The 16,639-nt window shown below is 38.2% G+C and overlaps 1 protein-coding gene across 1 annotated transcript; it reads right to left on the bottom strand.

Moving 5' to 3' along the window:
* Positions 1 to 11,557: 11,557 nt before the first annotated feature.
* On the bottom strand, positions 11,558 to 14,608 carry LOC121631608 (phospholipase A and acyltransferase 4-like). The gene is made up of 4 exons (XM_041972622.1): positions 14,484 to 14,608; positions 14,233 to 14,341; positions 13,817 to 14,094; positions 11,558 to 12,330 (listed from the first exon to the last, which is right to left on the bottom strand). The coding sequence occupies exons 1-4, from the start codon at positions 14,496 to 14,498 to the stop codon at positions 12,211 to 12,213; spliced, it is 522 nt and encodes a 173-aa protein (XP_041828556.1). The 5' UTR covers positions 14,499 to 14,608; the 3' UTR covers positions 11,558 to 12,210.
* Positions 14,609 to 16,639: the final 2,031 nt, after the last annotated feature.

The following is a 16,639-nucleotide window of genomic DNA, read 5'->3' as shown; positions in this document are numbered from 1 at the left end:
AAAATCAAAGTGTATAAGTATATAACACAAAAGTATATAAAAAAAAAAGTTTAAAAACACACACCTCATAATAATCTCCTTCACTCACACACACATGCAACCCCCCCACCACACACACAGACACACACACACACACAAACATGAATTCCAATCCATAGTTTCTGTCTTTTAACTGAAAGTAGATATAAAAATGTAACTAGAAATCAATATCTGGCTTGACGCTGCTGTAACGAAACAATATCTTGGGGATCTATTCACACCCGGAGTCAGCCCACCCACTACCATCCAATACCACAGAAGGCGCAACCACAGGAGCTGCCCAGATCTGGGTAGGCTGGGGCCCACACCACCACGATAGGACTGCTGAGCAGGACCGCCAGTCACCCACCCAGAAACGGGTGATCACCATGGCAACAATCCAGCAGACCGAGCAGGCCCCCCGGCATGGTAAATCCCCACGAGGAAAACACTGGAGTAAAAAGTGTTTAAAAGGTAAAACACATATAAAATAAACATAAAAACAATAATAACTGAATTACAGAGATGTGTTGTGATTCCATTTTACATTTCTGCTGCAGTGAAATATGTACATTTGTCCAAAATGTCCAAAACTTTAACAATTTAGATTGAAAAAACAAACTATGAGTGTGAATGATCCACACAGCTTGTTTCTGTAAAACAACCAATGGATTTATTGTGTTCCTCCACACTTCAACACAATGTGTAAAATATGGGACAACCAAGGTTTTTTGACTATTAAACATTATTGCTTTAGTTTTATTTATATTAATAGATAATTTATTTATGTCCATCCTTGTTTTTATTTTATTTAGTTCAATATTCACAGTCTTTAAGAGCTCATTATAATTGTCACTACTGAAGAAGACACTTGTGTAAACTGCAAAGAGAATACGTTTAAGTACTTTGGATAAATTAAAAATATCATTTAAACAGTTTAGGCCCTAACACGGAGCCCAGGGGGACACCACGAACAATGCCAAGATTTTTTTTATGTTAACTGCCTCATTTTAACATACTGTACTCTTCTGGTTAAATAACTTTTTAACCAGTCTCTGGCTATCCCACAAAATCCATATTTTTCCAGTTTATTGAATAAAATTGAAAGATTAATGGTGCTGAAAGCTTTTTTAAGATCGACAAAAATACCCACAGCATACTTTCTCTTATCAAGGGCAGTAGAAATTTCTTCAATTACTTCAATTATTACCATTGAGGTAGTTCTTTTAGCTCTAAAACCATACTAGTCTTCATGTAGTATTTCATTTTTCTCAAGAAACATTTCAAGTCGAGAATTAAAACATTTCTCTAGAATTTTTGAAAATTGAAGCAATATAGAAATTGGTCTGTAATTTGTGAATTTATGTTTATTATCATTTTGAAATTATTACTTTTGCAATAATACTTTTTTTAAGGAAAACAACCAGACTGGAATAATAGATTGTAGATATACGTTAGGGGCTTAACAATGTTTGGAATAACTTTTTTAACCAGTGTTATGCTGATATCATGGCAGTCAGTGGATAATTTACTCCTATTTTTCAGCACAGTATTCATCACTTCTATCTCATCCGTCACTGAGAGGAAAAACAACAATGGCTTCTTTATGATAGTTGAAGGTGTCCTGGAGGGTAGGACTAAGCAATATAAGATAGAGATCTTCCTAGCTCTGTAGATGTTTTTGGTTGTTAAACAGCAACAGTTTGGATAAACATGCATTATAAAAATGATTGGCTGGTATTAAGAGTCTTATCAAATATAATTCACCCACTATAGTTTTGTAGACTAAAATGAACCAGTGATGTTTTTATCTATAGGATCAGTGAGGGCCAGGAGACCAGATCATAAAGAACACAATGATGTGTGCTGGTGGAGGAATTAGTGATAGAATAACAAGCAGAGCGCATATGTTATGAAGCACGCATATATATCACCATAGTCTAAAACACTTTAAATGTTGTCTGTGTACAAAGTCTTTTCCTATAGCAGTAAAATTAAAACAATTTTGATAATAAAGTCAAGCCTAATTATTGTTATAATTTTATCATGGGTTCTAAAGCTCTTCAAAATGCTTATTGCCTACCCAGATGTCCAAGTATTTATAAAATGAGACTTTATCAGGGTTATCTCCAGATAAGGAAACAACTGAGGATGTGAGCTGAACATGAATTTGGTTTTCTTTGCATTAAAAAACCAGATTCAAGATACACAGAGAAACCTGCAGCTGATTAAATGCAATCTGTAAATGATCAGTAGCCATTAAACAATGATTCCCAACCTGGAGTCCTGTGAGGTTTTGACTGCACAGAACTTGTGTGTTAAAATGAAGGCCATGTCCACACGGAGACAAGTATCTCTTTAAGTTTATTATTATTATTATTATTATTATTTGGATGTTTTGTTCAATTACAAACTGCAGTTTGGGAGCCTGAAACACAAATTTTTGAAATCAGGTCCCAAAGTAAATAAATGGGAACATGCTATACAGCACTGTTTTATAACATGTATTTCTTAATCAGAAATGATAAAATGCTACTTCGTAATCTACACCTTGTGCATTTAATCAGTTTTCACCCACGTACTGTGGTTTAGGGAAGTCAGTGAACTGGTGGAGCTATCTTAGAGGAGTAGTTCCTGTCTAACCTTGAAATAGTTCCGGTATCATTTGATTAATGAGACATGTGTGAGAAACACCACAGTGGAAAAAAAAAAGAAATAATGCAAGGCTATATGTTGATAGTTACCTTATCAAAGGACAGGACTCAGAATGCATCATTTATGGTGGGAAACTTGGTTTTAGCACGGGGTGGGTGGGGGTCCACCACTTCAGTTGCATGAAGGAGATCCTCAATGGAAATAAGTTGGGAACTGTTGCAATAGTACATCCTAACTGATAGTACTTCTCTTATTCTTAGTCGATGACCTTGGGGCGGCAGGTTTCTTGATTTTAAGAGTTCAGATTTTTTTTTTTTTTAAATTAAATAAATTAATACACCCCCCAAAAAGAGTTCTTACCTATTATTTGTAAAATGTATTCTTTTAGAAACATTTATTCCATGATTATACATGTTGTTGCAACACACTTTGTTATATTTCTGAAATTAGTTTGTCAAATAATTTTTTTTTACTTCACAAACTGTAAAATTAATAAAGATTAAATCAAAATGACCAAAAAGAGTGACTTGAATCAGCTCTGAAAACACATTATATGCTTATTAAATATGAGGAGCATGATGATACTGTTTTGGTCTTTATTCATCAGATCTCCTCGGTTGGTCTCTGGCTCAGACACATCCTCACTGGTGGAGTCATACTGCCACCTTCAGATGATATTTCTTTCTGTGGGGAATCTCATGGTGTCAGCTCTCCTTAGATACTCAGAAAACTATGTTATAATTAAGACTCACCACAAGATGGAGACATCTCACTGCCTATGTGGCGAGTGAGCTGAAAGGATGGATGGGGCACAAAAAGACGCCATGCTGTGCTGTAAATGCTGATGAGAACTTCTGTGTTCTGGACTCAGAAATCTAATCCTGAAATGGGATTTTGCTGCAGGAGCGTCTGTCGTTTAAAGAAGTTATAAAACTATTTTTGACATGAAGGATCCCAATCCAAAGCCTCTAGCAGAGGACTGGAAACAGTGCAAATAATCTGTCTCATATTCTTACTTTAATGTTTCTTTTACGAGAACCTGTCTGCATGCTGCTTGAACCTGACGCTGCTATATTTCCTCTTGGAGAGGAACTTTCTAATATAGTTGAGTCAGACCCCCTCTGAGCCCCTGTGTGATTGCTTTGGTTGATATTCACACATTATCTGCCAACACTTCCCTGTTTTTCAGACTGATAGACTGAGGTTTTTCTTTAATGCAGCTTTTCCACTGAGATCCAGGCCACAGGGTAATTGTCCACGCAGCAGCAGGAGTCGTTCTGTCTGACTGTAATTCTATAATATCGGGGTTGGCTATGACAATAATCCCAGAGTTCATCACATGCCGCCAAAACTTTTTACAAGCTGAAATGTACGTATGAAAATCTGAGACTGTGGAAAGGGGAAGAAGTGCTGGCTCTAACGCTCATGCTCATCAGCAGGCTCCTCTAAGGGTCTTTTTTTTTTTGTGAACACACAGCAGCTTTACTTCTTTCTCCATTTGCGTTCTATGTTAAAAACCCAGAGAATGAAATGCTGAAAATGTTATGACATGATTATGCTCACAAAAATGCCTTTTTGTCATCTAATACCATGTTTCTCACAGATGTATTGTTTGAAAATAATCCAATTTTCGCTCTTCCTTTAGTAAATTATAAGGAAAAGGAACATCGTGTTATAGCTTGCATTCACTGGAACTGGATCACAACCATTTCAGCTACCAGAAAGACTATTATTCATTTTTATTTAAATATCTGCATAAAATGAGACCTCTTTCTAACTGAATATTATCATATGAACATAACAGCGGGCATTTATATATACAGTATACATAGACTATGTTCTGCATCTGCCCAGCTGGTGCAGCTACACATGCTGAGGATTAACTGGTTAACCTTTCAAGAAAGACTCAAAGGAAATCTGAGTGAAATGCATTAATAATTTAGGGCTACCTATCATGTACTGCATGTGAAATGTGAGGGTGGCATGGAAAAAAACAATTGTGGTTTGGCTTTGACATGAAGGCCTCATTTCAACGAATAACATGATTTTCTGTCCTCTGCTGATTTGATTACGTGTTTGTTTTTAAAATGAAAATGTCATTTTATAAAGGCTTGAAGAGATTCTTTAAGAGCAGTTTAAGGAATGGTATTTTATGAGACAGCGTGGGTCCAGGATCGTTCCAAGTCAATGGCCATGGAGGGGCTACATGTAAAGAAGAGACACTCACTTGCCACTTTATCAGGTCCACCTTGCTAGTACCAGGTTGGACCTCTTTTTCCTTCAGAACTGCCTTAATTCTTGGTGTCATAGATTCAACAAGGTGTAGGAAACATTCCTCAGAGGTTTTGCTCCATTTTGACATCACAGCATCACACAGCTGCTGCAGGTTTGTCGGCTGCATCCATGATGAGAATCTCCCGTTCCACCACATCCCAAAGCTGCTCTACTGGACTGAGATCTGGAGGCCGTTGAAGTCCAGTGAACTCATTTTCATTTTGTTGAAAGCAGTTGGAGATGATCTGAGCTTTGTGACATGGTGCATTATCCTGCTGGTAGTAGCATCAGAAATTCTACACTGTGGTCATAAAGGGATGGACATGGTCAGCATCAGTACTCAGGTAGGCTGTGGTGCAGGCCACGTTGGTACTAAGGGGTCCAAAGTGTGCCAAGAAAATATCCCCCACGCCGTTATATTGTTTATACAAGGCAGGATGAATCCACGTTTTCATGCTGCTTCTACCATATTCTGAGCTTACCATCTTAACCCGTTAACATCCGATCCATGAAAAAATGTTAAGAAAAGTCATTTTTTAAAAATATGAGGTCTTTATTTGGCCCTTTAACAAAATGTAACAAAAAAATTACTATTTTTGGGGGGGGGGGGTATCTACTATTACAATGTGATAGTTTAAAAATATTATAATGTGGTTTTCTGCTTCTGGGTATCTATTAGGGGACAGAAGAATTGTATCAGATTGTGTTCAACAAGATTTTAAGCAAAGTTTATACCATTAATTGAATGGTAAATGGTCCGTGTTTATATAGAGGAGCAATTAGGGGTTTGGTGTCTTGCCCAAGGACATGAACCTGCCTTCGCTGAGGATCGAACTGGCAACCCTCGGGTAACAAAACGACTGTTCTACCTTGCTGAGCCATGCCGCCCTGAAGGATGCCAAAGCAAAATGTCTCAGAAACTGTATGTGACAAATATGTCACGTCAGGTTCTTATGTGTTAAAGTGGAGTAAGAAATCTTGTTCTCAAATCAAACAATTATGCTTATGATTAAAGATAGAGAAATACCCCCATAGCTAATTACCCATGTTATTGTTTGAGATGAATTACCCAGGTCATCATCTGAAAATTCTTTTGTGCCTCAAGGATGAAATTGCCATGATGTTAAAAACTAGCAGGCAGTCTAATCATTTTAAATTTGTTTCAGTAAATTTTAAATCATACCACCTCAACATGGAAACCTTTGCACAAATAACACCTTTGGGGGAATCAAGCAAATATTACTTGATGAATGTGTGGTGGTGATGTTTTCACCCTCAAATGGTTGTTTTATATAATCAATAAAATCCTCTTATGTACACAAACAAGCAACCTTGTCATGGTTTGTTGTGTTACCACCAGTGGGTTGGTGGAAAGCTGTGCTTCAAATCTGTGGAGGCAAAGACTTATTTATTCCTGTTTCAGACACAGTCAGGCACATTCAGAGGATGCACAATCTCCACCATTTACCTGCAGTCTATTTTTGAGACATTAATACACCCACGCATCCAGGCCTGTGAATCTACCTCTGTTAGGCCAAGCAGGATAATTTACACAGGAAACATTTTGGAAATAAACATTTGCACTTATTATGTATGTGTTTCATGAACAGACACATGTGTGAACAGAGGACAGATAGCATGTATATGCTTACACACAGAAGGCATTCATATCAACATAGTGCTGTTTGTGAGAGGCACGCCGCAGTTCTGTGGGCTGAGCCGGTACACGCAGGAGATGTTGTTGCTCTATATGTTTATAACGCTGCCATGGAAAAATAAAAGGCTCGGCCACAGGCATTTCCTCAGTTCCTCTTTCCTCAGTTACCTCTCCAAGTCCATGAGGAAGAGAAGCAGCGAGCGTTTAGATGAAGGCTGAGCACATGCCACACTTCATCAGCTTCACAGACAGGCATCAACATTTCTTTTTCTTCCTTTGCATGTATTTAATCACAAACCTCTTTCACCATCCATCTCTTATTTCTTTACCCAACTCCAATATTTGTTGCTTTGATTGTCTGGACTGACTTCTACAATTGCCTTATTTACTTTACACGTTGACTTAGAAACATGGATCTTTAAAACATGAATATTTGAAGAAGGCAATTTGGTGCATCTATTGTTTGGCGTGACTGTCATGCTGATCTCTAGTTTGCTTATACTGCAGACCACCAAGGATTTTGTATTTATTTTACTCTTGCACTGTTGTGCAATTGCTCTGACTTTGAATTGGATCCAATTTATGTAAAAAAAAAAAAAAAGAAATAAAAGTGGCATCTAAGGCCATAGGACACAGGTGATTTAGAGATAATCAATCATTTCTTACTTTATTTTTTGATCATCTTAATGTCAGTAAATGAAGAAAATCAATCTAATCAGTCAGAATCAGTCTAAATACCTCTGGTTGAGGCAAAAGTTATTGATTTTGGTCTGGAAAGTCTTTGGATGTCTGTGAAGTAATCCTAATATCTGAATTTCTCACTTGGTTTGACTCAGTATTGATTGCCTGTACAAAAGGAAAAGAAACAGAATTGAGCAGCTTTCTAAGTCAATGTATACAAGATTCAAAAGACAAGTGTGTGCCATGGTTATTCTCTTGGCATTTATTTTAATCTAACGTTAACTCTTTTCCAAGTCTATTAAACTGAAGAATCAGAGAAAAATCAAACCACTAACAGCATCTCTAAACAAGGACAAAACATCTGTGTTGCAGCTAATCACAAAATGCAGCTTAGATAAATACCTGATGAAAAAGTCACAGGAAAAATGTGTATTTTGGTGTTTAAGGCCACAATGTAGTGAATATCAAAATGAAATTTTATTTATAAAGCACTTTTCATAATAAAATAAAATAAATTAAAATAAAGCATTTGAAACAAAAGTATATTTGTTCTTGGTAGCGATTAGCTTGTTTAGTTAGCTTTAGTGAGAACAAGGCCATGTCATCACGGAGACAAGTTTATGTGCATCCGCTGAAGTTTATCATTTAAATGGTTTATTTATGTGATAAATATTGAGAGCCAATGAGCTCAAATGGACATTTAGGGAGCCAAAATAACTGCTCAGGGAAAAAGGAACCAGAGAAAATTAATCCTATCTAACATTAGGTTGCTCTAAATTATACTGTCAGCCTATAAAACAAATGTAAATACGTTATAATCATGTCACATTTTCTTATTTTTAGATACAGCTATCTTCTATTTGTGTTGCAACCCTGAAACCAGCTTTCTCTCTTTGTAATCCAAAGGATAATTAAGCCTTACAGGCTGGTGGTAAATGTTTGGCCTGGGTCTGCTTGGCTTTACAGAGAACTGCCCTTTTTGGATGCTGCAGTATGAGCATATATAGCCCATAAAAAGGGAGAACTGTAGCTGCTCGGGCCTCTGATGTGCCATCCAACTTTAAAATACAGCTTTAGGAGCTCAGTCGTCTTCAAAGCTGTTTTTTCTTTAGCTTTTTTCTCCTCTCCTTTGGCTTTCCCCCCCTTTTTTTTTCCTTTTTTTTTTTTTTTTTTGCCCATTTCTGTCAGCTCCAACTCAATTCTGCCTGCTGCGACAACATGATGAGTGAAGGAGTCAGGTGAAAAGCTAGAAAGAAATAGCTGCTAATGCATGAAACAAGCCGGTATGGCATACGCTGCTGGAGTTAAAGCAGAAAGAGAAGATCCAAGAAGCTGAAATAAAATGCGGCATTGATCTGCTGCTGCAAATAATCAGTGTAAAATAAAAAATAAAAACAACACTCCTTTCATTCTCTTTGACTCGGAGGCCTAAAGGCTTTTTTTTTAGTAATGACTTTCTATCTTTAACGGCACAAACATCATTAACCCAAGCCATTGTTATTCTAATCTCTCCCAGGCAGCAGCTGGAGAGACCAGGCCCTTGTCCTGCTGAAACAGTTTCCTCATTGTAAGCCCAGAATTAGAGGGGGTGTGTTTCAGCCACCTGAGTGGGCACCACCCAGAAATCACTAAACCACGTCCTCCATCTCTAAACCACGTCCTCCTGGCTCCTGTCGTTATGCAGTCCTGCTCCCATTTTACAAACCCCCCCCCCCCCCCCCCCCCTTCTCCTACACAACCTCTCCTACAAAAAGCCTCACACATGATGAAGAAAGCTTCACTGGCCTTCATTTGTTGACTTATCTGGCATGGCAGCAGTTTGCCTTTTCAGGAAAAAAAATCTTTAAACACTGTTTGTTGAGCTTGTTTTGCAGCAGGGAGGTAGTGGAGCTTTGTTGCCCCCTCAGATACACAGGAAGAGCCTGTGCCATCTCCTCCACGACTTCAGCAGGTGCAAAGACAAGGCTCAATAACATCTTTGTATGGACTGGAAGAAGTTTGGGGGGTCTAACAGCACTCCTGGTTGGGCCTGGCTCCACCTCTCCTCTGTCTGCCCTTTGGGGGAACTTGAATGTGAGAAGTTTTTGGTGACAGACTGCTGAAGGGGAAACCATACATCCTCAGCTGACACAAGCACCAAAAGGTAGTTTGTTTTAGGCCTCCATGGCTCCTTGTCACATTGCTTTTTTATCACAGACGGCTCTGGCAGTAGTTTTTTATGCTGTTCCTAAATTCAACTTTCAATAGCTGCTCACAGCAAGGCCAGTCTCACAAGTGCTACTTTTCTATAGGCCATTAAACTCAATGGTTAACCATCTGTGATGATGTTAATCAGGAAGACATGTTTACAGTGAACAATGCACATAAAATAATGCAAAACACAAAATGAAACGCACATATGAGACTAAAGCAACTTGAGAGTGAGTTGGGGTTGCGGGGTGGTGTGTAGGGGGATTCTAATGGGCTAGCCTAGCTAACCGCTTCTTTATACAGGGACATAACGTCTGGGTTGCAACTAATCACAAACATGTAGCTTAGATAAATGTGTGATGGAAAAGTCACAGGAAAAATGAGCATTTTGGTGTTTAAGGCCACAATGTAGTGAATATCAAATCAAATTTTATTTAAAAAACACTTTTCATACAAAAAAGCATTTAAAAAAATTGTTTTTTGTAGCTTGTTTAGTTAGCTTTACGTGAGAGCGAGAAAAACCTGTAAAACACACAAAATCCACACAATTATCTCCTTTTTGTTCAGTTCTCAAACATTTTCTTCTTTGTAGGTTTGTTTACACTGCACAAGTTTATGGGCATACTCCATGTCTTATTCCCTGTTTTTAGTGTATTTCTGTGGCACCGTTACAGCTCCACCTACAGGCCACCTACAGGCCTGCAATTTTGAAGTCTTTTGGCGTGAATACAGACTCTGGCTATTCTTCCCCAGTGGGCAACATATAGCAGCTGTTCTATGTCAGTGTTAAAATTTCTCAAGCAGAAGTCCTTCTGCTACAGTTTCATGGTCATATAATCTGTAAAGCTTTGAGAACAATCTGCCTCCTCTGTGCTGAGGGTCCATCTCTGCCTCTGCATGGGGCCACTAAATTCCCTTCAGGTTTATTCCTTTAAATGGGATTTTTGATGCTATACTGAAGCCCCTATTAAATTTAATAGTGGGACAAATTTAATTTGGCAGCAGAATGAAATAAAGCTCCTTGTCAAATGATCGAGTGCAGCTGGAACGACACACAGCCTACTGAGGTGGGGAGGAAAACTGAAGAAGTGGGTGGTAAAAGCTGAATTCCTCTGGTTAAATAACTTTGTTAAAAATAAATGCAAATAGTGTTCATGTTTGAGGCTCTGCTGCATCAGTATTCAGCCTGTAACCCCATAAATCAGTGCCATTGCTTTACATTATGTCTTTACTTGATGATCAGCTGCTCTAATTTCTCCTCTCAGAGTCCTAAAGTGTGTAGAGTATGAGATTTTATTATTTCTGGAGTATGTCCCACAGCCCAAGCCTTCACAGCCCACCCTGGATTTCATGGAGCTCTCAGAAAGTGACCCCAGGAACAATGTGGAGTGTTATGCTGATTCTGGGGACCAGCCACTTCCAGCTGCCTCTACTTATTAGATGCTTTACTGCTTTGGCCTTTTTATACTACAGAAAGCTTCCAGTTTTATCAGATTTAGTTTCTGTCTTTATTTTTGAGATAAACTAAATCCCCAATGGAGATTATGTTAATCTATGAAATTATAATGCCACTCTGAGCCCATGAAGCTTTTTGATGGCATGCATCATATTTACAGAAGTAGACTTCTGTTTCATAGGAGAATTTTGAGTAATCGATTAACCTAACATGCATGTCTTTGGATGGTGGGAGGAAGCCGGAGAACCCGGAGAGAACCCACGGGGAGAACACACAGAAAGGCCACTGCCCTCAAGGTTCTAACTTTCCCCCAGGGAGATTCTTGCTGTAAGGCTGCAGTGGTATGGTATATGGTATATGTCCCACAACACTTGTCTATAATCAGCCTTGTTAGATCAGAATGAGAAAAGAAGAGTTTGTTCTTTCAGCAAATTTAAATAAATGCATTCATGTTCCAGCTTCTGGATCATTCAGTGTCTTTTAAAGGTGCTCATGTGATTTAAAAACACAGTTTAAAGATTAATTACAAATCTATGCAGATGCCTTTTCCAACTATTCATGCACACACAAAGTTGTAAGATTTTTTAAAATGCAATAAAAACTTAAAAACCTTTTATTTGCTTATTTAGTTGAATCTTTATTTAACAGACACATGCAAAAAGAATTGATTCCCAAAATCTTTACTAACCAACTGCTTGCTATTGAGAAAACAAACAAGCTTTTAATTTGATTCTAACACTGAGAAAAGCTGAGTCCACCTGCCTGGTCTGTAACAGGGTTCAGTAACAGAACAGTAGCTGATTGTGATTCAGAACAATGCTTAGCCAGATAGGAGGGATAAACACCCTCTAAGCTCATAAAAGGTCTTAAGTAAAACATAACTCAGTATTTTCCTGTTTCTCTGTGCTTGCACTGTTTCCCTTTTCACAGTTTCGCTCTCAGTGCCGCTCAGTAAGTCATGATTGTTGCCAACAAATATATCTTACATACAATAAATGTCAGTTTGGTCTTTATTTATAGGAGGAGTAACTTATCTGTGCTGGTGCTCATACATAATGCTCACTTGAAATAATTTAGCATGTAAAAGTTAGGAAGTCATTGCAAAGACTTTGCATATAAGGAAAATATCCTAGGTCTGATTTAATATTAACAATTAAATTAATGATTGACAACATTTTACATTGCTGTTTGTTTCTCCCACACAGAAAATCAAAAAGATTTACAAAGGTAGCTGAAATAATCCAGACTCCAGCAGGATTATTGCTTCTCTTCTTCCATGTCACTTATGATTTTGTCTTCTTTTGTCATCTTTGTGCAGAGCAGAAAACAGAGCAGCACCCAAAACTGCAACTGCCACACCTGCTGCGGCTATGCCTCCAACCACAGCTGCTGTTTGAACCTGAAAAACAAAACAAACATGTCACACAGTACCTATGGTGTCATAATCTATGGAGGTAGTCTTCATCGCCACGTTATTGTATTCTCTCAGGCATCATCTAGCAACAGGACAGTGAAAACACTTCCTCAGTAAAATAATTAGGTCTTAATCGCGAAGGTTTTTGTAATGTTCGAACTATAATTCGTATTACATGCAGACTTAAACCATACACAGTAAAAAAAGTAAGGAAGTACTAGTGGGAGGAAAAGAGAAAAGGCCAATGACTCTGTAAAGACATGATTCAGGATGAGTTTTGAACCAGCAGGTACTCTCTACAAGTGTCACGATGGATGGAAATTAAGTGCTTATCCCTAACCAACCTCTAAATTTATATCCATCAGTTAACGTCAACAAGTCGTAACACTTTTCATTATGTCAGTGTGCCATAAGCTGTGTAGATGTACTTAAATGAGTAAAAACTGCATACGAGGATGGAGATTTTGAAACATTTTCCTCTTTAGATGTAAATGTTAGTGATTTACCAATACCACATTTTTTCAAACTGCATACAAGTACTTACATTACTTGTCGATTTGATGATTGGAAACAACTTTATAGTGATTCATTACTGCCGCCAAACTGTGTGAAACTGACACTGGTGAACTCTAAACTTAGCACTGCCCTCTAGTGGAGGAACTGACTTTACCATGGCAAAGCAAAACACGCGGTGGCGGTGAAGTATTACAACACTTGAAACAGACATTATTTATATGGGCCGTGAGGAGATGTGACGGCTGAGTGGTTTTTTGTGTTACGTATCAAATGGGTGATCCTGAAGCATCTTCTAAATGTAAGACTGTTAGAATCTTCATTAATAAGGAGGCTAAAGTGTTTTTGGTGAATTATGGTCACAGCTTTAACAAGGCACCTTTGCTTAAATCAGCTTCTCTCACCAAAATAACGCCAAATTCAGATTTTTAATAAGGCATGAATGATAACTTTATGTATAAAAAAAAGAATTAACATGTTGATTCCACAGAAAAATCTCTTTGTGTTAACACATTAACTTTGGCAGTCTTAGTTTTTTAAATGAGGTTTTCTAGTACTAAATATGATTACACACACATAGTATTTACACTTTAGAGAGTTGTGTATAGTTGCAGCACTGAAGGCGACAGATACGTTGAGAGGCCTGATTAAACAAGCTTTCATAAACTAAATAAATTTCATAAACATCTGCTTCTTATCCATCAAACTAGATTGTGTCAGATCAGTATGTTGTTTCAAAGAATAAGATGCTTGTATGAAAATCTCAGTTTGCAGCTGCAGATACTGTATAAACCTGAAGATTTCTCATTGAGGGAACAACACAAAATTTCTCACTTCTTGTAAAAATAACATGATAAATCAAAGCTTTATAAAGTCCCATGCCTCAACCTTTGGCCTTAACCAGATTTTGTATGTTGATTAAACATAAACAGCATAATATAGACTCTTGTGCACTCACCTGCCGTGACTCTGCCTCGCCATATCGCAGTTCAGTGACAAAGTGTTCACAGTTGTTAGTGACAACATTGTATGGAAGCTCTCGACCGACCATCCTACAGGCGTCCCTGACAATGACATAAGGCTCGCGAGGCTGGTATTCATCATCCAGGAGGTTGTTGACATGAAAATTGTCGGACCCGACCACTTCCCATAACCTTTGTCGCCTCACTTGTGCTTTGTTGCTCTCCAGAAAAGACAGCATTTCTCCAAAACTTCCCAAATCACCACCTCTGTGTGCTGTGGTAAAAGAATAGTCCAGTTTTTAATTTTAAGGATGTGATTTATTGGAAAAAAAAGACTTAAGGTATAGCTTGAGGATTAATACAGATGTGGATCGATTTTCTTTGTGTAATGCAAATGCAGCAGTTCACCTACTTGGAGGAATTAAATGAACAACTTCGTTTCCTCCAATGAAGATAGCCCAGTGGTTATACGTCTCACGGAAGATCTCAATCAGATCCCCTGGCTTTGCATCGCTGTCAAACTAAAATAATGGAAATTAAGAGTAAAATAAATATTAAAAGGGCAAGAATAACAATCAACACAATAATGAAAATATTAGGTTGTTTATCTAAAAATTATAATACAGTACAAAATCAGTAGAAAGTCTTGTAGGTCAGACTCACCAGAGTCGGTGCCATGTCTTTACCTCTTCGAGCAGGTGAGAGCACAGATGATTTGCAGCAAATATATTGTTGCAGAAATCGAAACTTAAATCCACCGTGAGAGATGGAAGTGCTTACACAGACAGAAAAGATTAGATAAACACAGTCACACTGGTTATCACCAGGACACATGACCTAAATTTGCTAATCATTAACTACATCCTGCAAATGTTGAACTTGAACAGCTATCAAGTGCCTGAGTTTCATTTCTTGTGAAATGTATGTAAACAGGGTTGTTTTCTTTAAACCACATGAAAAAAATCAATACATGTCAACAGAGAAGTCAGCATTCAGCGTGTGTCATGACACCTTTACAGGTTAGTTTGTTATAGCAAACAAGGGTCAAGTTATATAAAGTTACAAAAACAATTCAGTTCAATTCAATTCAATTCAATTCAATTCAATTCAATTCCATTCACTGTCTTTATTGTTATTGTACTGGTACAACAAAATTAAAAAATGGCAGTCCTTGAAGGTGCTGAATGTGCATAAAAAAAAAAAAGTGAAAATAAGAATGTTTTGCTGCAGGCTCAACAGTCAGGAGGCTAAAGCACGGGGAAAAGTCTACCAGTGATCTCCCCCATCATAAAAATCCTGATGCCAATCAAAACATATTTACCATTTACAAAGAAATGCAAGAAGACACTTTCAGAGGAAGAGAAGAAAAGCAAGATAGAAAGAGGCAAGAGTCAAGATAAGACTGTCGTTTATTGGCTGGAGAGATCTCACAGTACGCGTCACTGAGAAAATGTGTAAAAGTTCTGCAGTGTGTCTTTAAGTTAAAGCTTGGCCTTACTGTATTTTTCACTTTCATGTGACAGATCTTAACGCTTTCAGAAAATGAACAGTAGCAGGACTGGCAAAGCCCAAATTAACCCAGTTTTAAAAAAAGAGAGAGAAAAATACATTGTAAAGCCAATTTAAGTGATTCAACTTTAAAATAATGGCATTGCCCCTTTTGTAAATTATTGTCAAACTAACCAAAATGAAAAGACCACTGTTATTCATTCAGCTTTGGCAATAGTATTTGCACTAGGGTTTATCAGATGAAAGAAAGAAAGAAAGAAAGAAAGAAAATTTGCATGGTGTTAGCAGTGAGTTCATATTATCAGGCCAAAACCTGGATGTTATGTAATCAGATACCTCCATAGCTTAGCTGGCTTCATGATTATGTTTGCAAACACCTGCAGACACATGACACACTTTGGTCTTCCATCCCTGTTCTAAACAAAACCAAAACTGAGATATATTTTTTTTATGTGGCAGGATGAGGTTGGTTACCTTGTCCTCCCAGGTGTAATTTGTCAGGGCTGACTGTGGGGGTAGTGAGGGTGGTATATAAGACATGGGCTCGCTAGTCGGGGCACATTCACTCTTCCTGGTTGGCCCTGATGGACCTCTAACCGTCATGGCAGGAGGTGACCTGTCAAGAATGGCGGAGGTGAGGAGCCAAACGCAGACAATCAGGCAGGAGGCAGAATGATGCTGTTGACCAAGGTTTATTCTGAACTCTAAGGATCTAAGACACAACATGGGTGAACACAATGAGGATCTGACAAGGAGTAACTGAAAACCCAGAACTTAAATACACAGACTGATAAATTAAACACAGGTGACGTGCATGAGTAATCAGACAAGGTGCACTAACAAACAGAAATCAAAGAAACACAAAACTAAGCCCTGAACACCAAAAAACCAAGAACAAAAACTAGAAACATTACCAAAACTAAATACAGTCAGAACCTGAAACCATAAACCATGACAGTGACCATTCTGATTGAATATACATGTGGTGAGAAGCAGCTCCCTGCGTACATGTTGCTGCCATTGGCAGCAGGGGTGTGTGGGTGGGTCAGTCGTCGAGTAGTCCAGTGGCTGATTGAGCTGAAGCCATGGTGGGATTACAGAGACCGTTGGGCAGTATCCCGTGGTGGTTCAGTTTCTTCCCCTGTGGAAAACACAGGCCCAGATTATTAATTTTATTTATCCATGCTACCGGATCCTGCCTGCCAGGTATCCTGGTCCGGTGGCGGATGGGTCATCATTTGCAAAATGACTGTTCACTTTGATAGCACTTGAGTGCTGTGGATGCACTTAGACCTGGCTGTCAATAACAG

This window comes from Melanotaenia boesemani, chromosome 20, assembly GCF_017639745.1.
Source record: "Melanotaenia boesemani isolate fMelBoe1 chromosome 20, fMelBoe1.pri, whole genome shotgun sequence".
NCBI classification, from domain to species: Eukaryota; Metazoa; Chordata; class Actinopteri; order Atheriniformes; family Melanotaeniidae; genus Melanotaenia; species Melanotaenia boesemani.
The sequence above is the reverse complement of the archived record's forward strand: the minus strand, read 5'-3'. Positions and strand labels throughout refer to the sequence as shown.